This window comes from Callithrix jacchus, chromosome 10, assembly GCF_049354715.1.
Source record: "Callithrix jacchus isolate 240 chromosome 10, calJac240_pri, whole genome shotgun sequence".
NCBI classification, from domain to species: Eukaryota; Metazoa; Chordata; class Mammalia; order Primates; family Cebidae; genus Callithrix; species Callithrix jacchus.
This window is the reverse complement of record NC_133511.1, coordinates 109,266,373-109,276,436: the sequence shown is the minus strand read 5'-3', so window position 1 is coordinate 109,276,436 and position 10,064 is coordinate 109,266,373. Positions and strand designations below refer to the sequence as shown.

The window sequence follows — 10,064 nt, the reverse complement described above, 5'->3', positions numbered from 1 at the left end:
GAGAGAAATTCTGGCATCCCCTTGGGGTGGGGGTCACAATTCCCACAACTTTTGCAGGTACCAGCTAGAGTGACTCCTTGTAGGCCTAGTGGAGACCCTCTGTTTTGCTCTGACAATACCTATAAAACATTGACTGGATCTAATCAGGAAGCAAAAAGATTCCTCTGGAGGTTTTTGAGTCATCTGTTCTTAAAATGTGTACGATTTGGGACCTTCTTATGCTTGGTGCACAGGGTACCAGACATTCCTCCTGGAGTATGTTCCCAGACATGGGCTGATGACTGCTGTTAGGCCAAGACGGAGTTAAATATACCAAAGGAGAAAGGTGGTTCCCTGGACTATCAGGAATCAGTGTGTAAGACACAGTAGAAAAAGGAATAAAAAATGATTTTAATTATATCAAAAAGCCAATCCAAAGAGGAACAGTTCATGGAACTAACAGGAGCCTGACTCAGCTGGTGCTCTTCTGTGAGCAGTCCTGGCACTCCGGGTCCCAAGGCATTTAGCGAATCCCACCAAGATGCTTAGGTTTTGCACCAAATTCTGGGCTTGGCTGTTCCTCCAAAGAACTCACTGATGTAAGTAACTGAAAGTGATGTCTGGGCACCTTTTGTGATTCCCCAGACCTAAAATGGGCTGACAGGTTTCTCTTCTCCAGCAGTCTTACAGCCTGTGAAGTTTCCTTCTAGACTGTTACACAGGAACTGAAAACAAAGGGAGCCTCAGCTGGATTTAAACCTGGAGCATGCCACAAAGGCTTCCACTTAGCATTTTTTAGAAGAAACCATCGGAGATCATACAAAATACAAGAACAGAGGTTGCATAGCTCGAGGTGCTTGGATATTCCTTCTAGGTTTCTGTTCTTGAGAAAGTGGGTTAGGTGGGTATATGCCAAGATCCAAGTAGGTCAACCTTCCACACTTAACCCACTACTCTGACATCAGAGTGCTGGCAGGCCTTGTTCTCTCCCTATCCCAGCCTCCCATTCACACCTCCACCAGTGCCGCATTTCATAAGCTGCCAATGTTGGGGAAGCTCTTCAGTTTTTCAGGAAAGTCGTCTTTGTACAGGACAGGGTCAGCTCGGTGTTCCACCACCTTGAGAGGCATGGTCCCGAAGACTGAAGCAAACTTGTTGATGCACTCTGACCTGTAGGTTTTAGGGAGGGGTTTGAGCGGAATAAGAAGGATGGGGGCAGGGAGAAAAGAGAAAATGTTAAGAGGCTGAGAGACAACAGCAAAATATATAATGTTTAACATCAACCAAAAAACCTCAAGTAGCCACAGTCTCCTCCCAGGTTCTGAAAAAGGTTGAAAGAGGTGAACTGGGGGTGCTTGGACTATTAGTTCAGTGGGAGAACGTGAACAGGAGATGCTGCTTGGAGGCCATGGGCCTGTAAAGGTCAGAATATATTTTCCCCTCCCCCTCAAATTCCAGTCATTCCTCCAGCTCAGTGTGAGAGGGCCTCAAACCAAGGTGGATTAGCTGCTAACAATTCTTAACCCCATCTATGCCAGCTAAGAGGAGGCGAAGGGTGGAAAGCAAAAAAAAAAAAAGAAATTACTTGGATCTGAGCTTCAGTTTATTGAGTTTAAAAGGCAGAGGAGAGATCTTGCTCGCAAATTGATGAAAGGCAAAAAATGGTGACAGGGCCAGATTTCAAACAATAAACACTCCATTCATTCAACCGACATTTTGGAGGGCCTCTAAGTGGCAATCTCTGGGAATCATGTCAGTGTGCACAAGCTCTTCTGTGGAACCTGAAGTTCACATAGGACAGCCTTCATCATTTTCATCATTTTTGTCACTCCCATGTCAGAACTGTTAGCAATAACTACTTCAGTGCCAGTATAGCACAGCACCACTAGAGGAGGGGAGAGGCCGGTTCCCTACCTCCACCCCACCCCCAAAGCCAGGCTTCTCAGAGGTGAGCAGGTCAGGCATGTGTTCAGGGATGGTTGTGGTCAATCAGGCCAACTGAGTGTGACAGCTGGGTAATGAGGACGCTTCAGCACCAGGCCAGGGAGAAAACAAGCCTGGAAAAGCTGCTTTTGAAGTCAAGAGATCTCAAGGATGGATTTCAGAAAGGTCAACACTCTCGCCTCAGTCAGGCCCAGGACACCTGAGAGCGCTACAAAAAGAACACACTCTAACTGGAGGCAGAACCTTTCACCAAGCAGGAGCTGAATGTCAAGATGCAAACCAGAGAGGTCTCTTTTGTCCCCAGAGATACTGCAAGCATTGTTTCAAATTATTTTCGTCAAGTTTTTGTTCAAGTGCTTTGAGCTTGAGCAAGAAAGCAGTTAATTAAGAAGACTGCCATTATCTTCTCTCTTGGTCATTACGTTTCCAAAAAAAAATCTGTTATTATTTTGAGCTTTTAACTCATAACATCATCATACCCACCAACACCACAAATCAACCACTACTATTTACTATATGTTCCAAAGTGTGTTAAAATTGCTTTCTATGCATTAACAATGCACTTAATCCTTATGACAACCCTATGGGGTAGGACTATTATTCCCATTTTATAATGGGAAGACTGAGACACAGAGAGGCTAAATAACGTGTTCAAAGGTCAAATAACTAGAAAAAGCTAGAGCCAAAGCAGGCATTCTGGTTCTGAGGCTAAAGTCTTAATTAGATGATACAAATGTATTTACTAACATAATTCTAGGGTCCAATAAAGGGGAACTAGAAATTAACAACTTCTATGTGCCATGTAATTTACATACATATCTCATGAATTCCTTAAAGTAATCCTCCCTCATACTCATCACCCCCCTTGCCCAACTATTGGGTTTATAGCAGCCTCATTTTATGGGTTAAGAAATTAAGGGTCAGAAAGGTTAAGTAACTGGCCCAAGAACCCAGAGGTAGAAATATGGTGGAACTGGGTTTTAAATTCAGGTTTGCGCTGGCAACAGAGCCTGCTCTTTGGATTACATGCTATTATTACATGACAGTGACTCAGTTTCCCTCCTGCAGGAAGTCTTTGGAGACTCAGGAGGTGGTGTTCCTAGTTCCAAGTTGAAGGAAGACTGGGAGAAGATGGATGAACTTTAACAAAATGAGGTGGACCAACCATGGGACAATAACTTCCCTCTTTCAATTATGGGGTCAAAGCAATGACAGATAAAATCAAATCTCTCCAAGGTTTTACTTTTGACTGTTGTTCTGCCTGTAAACATGCACAGACTCTTTTCATTTCTAGTTAACCATGCAGACTCTGGCCAGCAAAGCCCAGCCATGCCCAGCGTAGGTACTAGAGCAAGTATGTATTAAAGAAGAATCCTGGTTCTTGGCAAAGGATAACGGCTCCATGGCCCTGTGGAGAGTATTGAGGACAATGTCTCCTCTGTAACTAGATCTGCCAACAGGAATGGGTCATAGGCAAAAAGCCACTGGGGCTCAGGCCAGCTCGATTTGTTGACAGCGGCCCCTGGTTAACCCAGGTCTAGTGAGTACTTCTTTCTCCTTCACACAGCCCTGCACTGGAGAAGCAGTGGGCCTCCTTGAATGGTCAAGGTCCTTAACTCTCCTGCCAGGTAGGAACAATGCTTCCTACTTTCTTTCCACACAGAGGGTCTAGGTTGGAGAGCAGGTTAGGAGAGACAGGCGTTTGGCTGGTTGCCGGTGACTCACATGAGCGTTCTGTCAGGGGTCCAGCTACCATGTCAGTAACTGTTCTCCTGTGTTGGTGTTCCAATCAAGTACAAACACACCAAGAACTGCCAATGACTATCGCTGAAGTGATCAAAGTGTCTGGGGAAGAAAGAACTAATAGTTTTCTATTTTCCTTTCAAACACATACCATGACTTAAAGTGATCAGCAGTCTTTAGGACTAATGTTGGGGAAACCTGGAAGGAAACTAACATTCCCAGGCCCTGTGCTACAGGCTTTCATGTATCCCTACTTCATTTATTCCCACACATAACAGCATGGGGACAAAAATGCTCAATAAATATTTGTTGAACCTATGAAGGGACATTGTAATTTAACAGATATTAATAACTATATGTTAGGAGATGAACAGATTGAAGTTTGGAAAAGGTAAAGTCAATTTCCTTGGGTCAGACAGCTAATAAGTGTGGCAAACTCATCATTTGAATGAAGATTGGCCTAATCAAAATTCTATGTTCTTTTTCTTAAATCAATATTGTCTGTCTGTCACATTGCCCTAACCTTGGCGAAGACACTTGTCAAAATGAACAGCTCCACATGCTTCTGGTTCTTAAAGAAATAACAGCAGATGGTGGAAACAGAAGCTTGGTAGTAATGGAATCTATTCTCCTATACAACTGAGATTTCTGATCCCAGACCCCCAAATATAGAAATACATGAGCTACTGAACCACAAAACCCAACACAAGGTCACACACTTGTAAAGTGGTTAACTGCTTTCATTGTTTTTCATAAAATGTATATTCTGCAAAGATTATTAAAAATAAAACAGCTGGGCCTGGAGGCTCATACCTATAATTCCAGCTACTTAGGTGGCCAAGGCAGGAGGCCTGTTTGAGGCCAGAAGACCAGCCAAAGACAGGGGGAAGGAAGAGAAAGGACAAATGGATTCTACGGTTTTTTTTTTTTTTTTTTTGAGACGAAGTTTCGCTCTTGTTACCCAGGCTGGAGTGCAATGGCACGATCTCGGCTCACCGCAACCTCTGCCTCCTGGGTTCAGGCAATTCTCCTGCCTCAGCCTCCTGAGTAGCTGGGATTACAGGCACACGCCACCATGCCCAGCTAATTTTTTGTATTTTTAGTAGAGACGGCATTTCACCATGTTGACCAGGATGGTCTCGATCTCTTGACCTCGTGATCCACCCGCCTCGGCCTCCCAAAGTGCTGGGATTATAGGCTTGAGCTACAGCGCCCGGCCGGATTCTACAGTTTTAACACCAGCTCTTTATCTACCCAAGATGGCTTAACTCATGTCTTCTTCCCTCCCAATCTAAATGCCTTCTTTAATAATTCAGTGACTCAATTTCTAATATACATAGTTTTGTTCCCAGTTGCTATTTACAGATTTGTTTCCTTCTATTCTGTTAAATTTCTCAAAAGCGTAGTTTACATTTACTGACTCTACTTTCTCACCAGCGACTCATTAACCCTTTGGCTTCATACTCTATGACATTATTATTATTATTATTTACAGATGGGGATCTTGCTGTGTTTCCCAGGCAGGAGTGCAGTGGCTATTCACACAGGTGCAATTGTAAGTGGTACTGCCTTGAACTCCTAAACTCAACTGTTACCCCTGCCTCAGCCTCCCGAGTAGCTGGGACTACAGGCACCCACCACCACACCTGGCTATTATTTTTGTAAGGTACCAACAACCACTGAATTCAGAGCCCTTCTCCAGCCTGCCTGTTTCTTGTTCCTTCCATGCTTCTGAGCACTGGATATCCTGGTTCTCTCCTGGCCTCTCCCGTGGTTGCCTCTCTGTTTTGTTACTCTTTGTGTCTCCTAAACATCAGAATTTTTCAAGATTCTGCCTTTGCTTTTCTTTAGTCAATGGCTTTCTCTAGACAAATGACTGCCACATACAGTTAGCCATCTATATCCAAGGGTTCCATGTTGTAGATTAAACCAACCTTGGATCAAAGACATTTGTAAAAAAACTGTACCTATACTAAACATGTACAGACTTTTTTCATGTCATTATTCCCTAAACAATGCCATATAACAACTATTTACATAGCATTTATGTTGTATTAGGGATTCTAAGTAATCTAGAGATGATTTAAACTATAAAGAAGGATATGTGAAGGTTATATGGAAATCCTAGGCCATTTTATATAAGGGACTTGAGCATGCGTGGATTTTGGTATCCTCCAGAGGTCCTGGAACAAATCCCCTGTAGATACTGAGGGATCACTGGGCTCAACTTTTTTTTTAAAGCTTCTTTCTGAAATTCTAATTCCACATATCTATATCTTGATATGCATATATAAAAGTATATACAGAGACTGATTTCAGTAATGATAAAACTCTGGTCCTCAAAAAAAAAATAGTATATACAGAAGGCGAGACCCCAAAATCACTTATCTTACTATTCTCCAAATTCACCCCAATTAACATCGTGTCCTGTCCCCATTAATGACACTGTTGAGGTCCAGCAGTTCACTCTAATCTCTCCCCTTATCAGTATCTCCTCCTAAACCTATTACTTACACTGTTAAAGGCACTTCTACCACTCTCTTTACTCAAAATCTTAAAGGCATCTTTGTTAAGTCCTTCTCCATACCCTCCCTGCATCTATTCAGTTGGAAACCAAGTTTAGGTACATCTTCCTTTAAAAAAAAAAACCGCTTATAATTTAATTTGTTCCTTCCTTTCCACATGCAGCTTTGTTAAAGGCTCTTCTAATGGGTCTTTTCTCCAATCTCTTCACTCTTCATTCCATCCTGTGCATTACTTCCAAACTAATCTCAAAGCAACACTTGGATCCAGCTAGTCTCATGTTCGAAAATGCTACAGCTTACCAGAGCCCGCAGGAAAAAATTCTAGCTCCTTATTTGGGGATTCAAAGCCCTTTGGAGTCCAGCATTAATAGGCTAGCATTCTAAGCTCTAGCCAAATTGGACTTCTTATTGCTTGCCAAATAAACCTTGAACTTGCTGATCAGGCACCCTTGACAAACCATCCAGTTTCCGCTGCCCAGAGTCTCTGCTTCTGGCCCAGGGTTTTATTGATTGGGATTCTAGTGATTTTTGAAGGATCACTTCAAGCGTCACCTCTTTTAGGAAGTTATTCTTAATAATGAATCTAGCAAAAAGTTACTTCTCTTTCACCTGATCAATTATAGCCCTTTGAGCCTCTCTCAGAGCACTCATCACAAATAGCATTGTTACATATATATGTAACACTGTTAAGGTTCTTGATACCTTTAAAGTCCAACAGTTCACTCCAATCCCTCCCTTCATCAGCATCTCCTCCTAACTATATATCCTACATATCACAACATAACCTATCATGCCTGTAATTTCCAGCACTTTGGGAGCCCTAGGTGAGAGGATTCCCTGAGGCCAGGAGTTCAAGACCAGCTTGAGTAACATGGCAAGACCCTGTCTCTACAAAAAATTTAAGAACCAGTTAGCGTGGTGGCATGCACCTGTAGTACCAGATGAGGAGGCTGAGATGAGAGGATCACTTGAGCCTAGGAGTTCAAGGTTGCAGTAAGCCATGATTACATAACTGCACAACAGAGCAAGATCCTTTCTCTTAAAAAAAAAAATCTTCCAAAGAGAAAGCCTCCATATCTCCCTTAGGTACTCACTCCATAGCTTAGTTACTCACATCATTATCTAATAATAATTATATTTAAGTTAAATCTCCACCACTGCATTTTTTTTTTTTTTTTTTTTTTTTGAGACAGAATTTCCCTCTTGTTGCCCAGGATGGAGTGCAATGGCATGATCTCAGCTTACTGCAACCTCTGCCTCCTGGGTTCAAGTGATTCTCCTGCCTCAGCCTCCCAAGTAGCTGGGATTATAGGTGTGCACCACCATGCCCAGCTAATTTTGTAGTGTTTTGTTTTGTTTTGTTTTAGTAGAGACGGGGTTTCACCATGTTGGTCAGGCTGGTCTTGAACTCCTGACCTCAGGTGATCCACTCGCCTTGGCCTCCCAAAGTGCTGGGATTATAGGCATGAGCCATCACACTCAGTCCTCACTGAATTTTAAACCTCTTTACATTTGTTAAGATATCAGTTGTGCTAGAGGAGTTGTTTAGCCTCAGCATGAACTTCAAGGCCATCATCAGGTCAACTTTTCTCCCTATACTTCCTTTCCCGAACCATATATCCTCACCATTTTAACTCAGCCCAAATAATAACCACTTAGCTTTCTGTTATGAATCTTCCCCAAATGTAGACAATGGGGTAGGTTTAAATAACAATTTCATGTACTCTAATAGAAGTCCAATTGGGTCTCTTCAAAGGAGCTGTAACAGTGATTGTCACTACCCCTAACTGTGAACTACTTATGATGCCAGTGATAGTATATTATTTCACATCAACAGCTGGTAAAGGTCATGTCATCTGGGTAATGTTTATGTATGAAAAAGATAAAGAGATTACTTAGAGAGTAAAAAGGAGTAAAACATTATAGACTCCAGGCCAACTCTGTACATACACACCAAAATTCTCTAGGCTTGAAGAATTTTAATATAGCTGATAGATTTCAGAAATGAATTCTGCAAGCAGAGGCATACGAGATATGTGAAATCGGAACCAGATATTGCAAAGGCTACTGTATCATTATCGGAGTGCATTTTCGTCCCCTGACAAGTGCTACTGGGATGTCAGAGTTTGCTGTCTTGTATAAAGAACTGCCTTCTGAAAGTATTAGGTTTAATTCAGGCACTTTAAAGCTTGGGGGCTTTGGGGATACAACTGAGAAGTATTACGTCTAGTATAGTCTTAAGGGAAGACACAGACACACATCTCCCACTCCTTTTATACTTACCTACAAGGCCTAGGATTACATTCCACACAAAGGTGAACTGGTTGAGTACTGACTTGAATTGAAATAAAGAGAGTATTTAAGAGCCGTCTTGCCCCCCTGTCTGTAACATAAGGGCTTTGCCTTCAATCCTGTTCTTGGCAGCCATTTCCATAGTGTTGGCAAAGGCAATTTGTCTCTGGGGGGGTTTGGTTTAATTCTTACTAATCAAGCTTTTACTATAAGATGGAGCTATTACCCTGAAAAATAATCCAGTATTTCCTTGGAATTAACTAGCTTCCACTCAAATGACTGTAGATGGTTAACTGCTTAGTCCACATGGAAAATCTGTCTTCTGGAGTTTAAGGCCAGCTATATTTTTAAGACCCTTCCAGCCATTACAAATTGAGTGAGTAGCATTCCAAATTAATTCTTTGGGTGACCTGGGCTTGAACTAACCCAATTCCCACAGTGCACATGGAGGTGACTATGGCTACCAGCTGCTGTCCTTATATCTCCAACAAAGTCCCATAAACAGGCCTACGGCAGGAAACAGAGATCAGAGGCTATGGCACACTTTAGGTTGGAGGCTCACTCACCTCTCCACCATGTGTGTTTGGTCTAGAGAAAGCCCATCTATGGCTGTGCACTCAGGACACTTGAATTTCTTTCGTGGGGTTACCTGCCAGAGGGAGACAAAAACATACCTGGCTGTCAGTGTCAAGGACAATAAAATCATGCTTGTGACACCACACTGCATTCTTCTGTGTTGTAAGCTGAGATGTTGCATGCATGTGCATACACACACACACACACCTCGCCATTCTTCCATTCAACTCTGTCTGGCTCAGCCAACAGTAGAACTCACAAGGGCCCAATAAAAAAGGCTTGGAGGGCTTTTGCCTTCTGTAACTGGAAAGAAGTGGTGATGACAAGCTCCTTAATTCCTGTTTAATGACTGTTTTCTCACTGCCAAGGTCCTTGTATAAACACCATTTGTTCTTGTAGCCATAAGGGCGATGAAATACAGCTTCCCATAACTTTCACCATAACCTTAGTTCCAACAGGCGCTCTTTCTCCTCTTTCCAGCTAATGGCAAATGCTATGAGCAGCATCATGCTCTTGAAGATGCCAGGTTATTTTGCAATTCCCTCGAGTAGAGAAAAAAATTGAATGGTCCCTCATACTCTAAATCTTTTTCCCGAATCCCCCTCTGCTCTCTCAAACTTCTAGTGATCTTTCTAGCAAACTCAGGCGAAGCTGCTATCCCAACCTAGTGAAGATAAATAAACAGTGAAGAGATGGGAGGGAAAGAAAGCTAGATAACTAAGTCCAGGCAAAGAAGCATTGAGACACTGGGCATTACTGTCCAGAGTGAGCAGACACAGGTAAAAACATGTTATGTTGAAGCATATTAAAAAGCAAATTTGGGGGCCGGACCTGGTGGCTCATGCCTGTAATCCCAGCACTCTGGGAGGCCAAGGTGGGTGGATCACCTGAGGTCAGGAGTTCAAGACCAGCTTGGCCAATATGGCAAAACCCCATCTCTACTAAAAGTATAAAAATTAGCTGGGCATGGTGGCGGGTGCCTGTAATCCCAGCTACTCAGGAGGT

The 10,064-nt window shown here is 42.7% G+C and overlaps 1 protein-coding gene across 1 annotated transcript in view; it reads right to left on the bottom strand.

The window, feature by feature from the left end:
• Window positions 1-370: 370 nt before the first annotated feature.
• The window catches only part of EXT2 (exostosin glycosyltransferase 2), a 151,790-nt gene continuing 142,096 nt past the window's right edge, over window positions 371-10,064 (bottom strand). The window contains exons 13-14 of the mRNA XM_002755201.7: window positions 9,050-9,132; window positions 371-1,149 (exon numbers count right to left, since the gene is read on the bottom strand). Of these exons, the coding sequence (XP_002755247.2) occupies window positions 1,011-1,149; window positions 9,050-9,132 (222 nt within the window). The 3' untranslated portion in view covers window positions 371-1,010. The remainder of the gene's footprint in view (window positions 1,150-9,049; window positions 9,133-10,064) is intronic.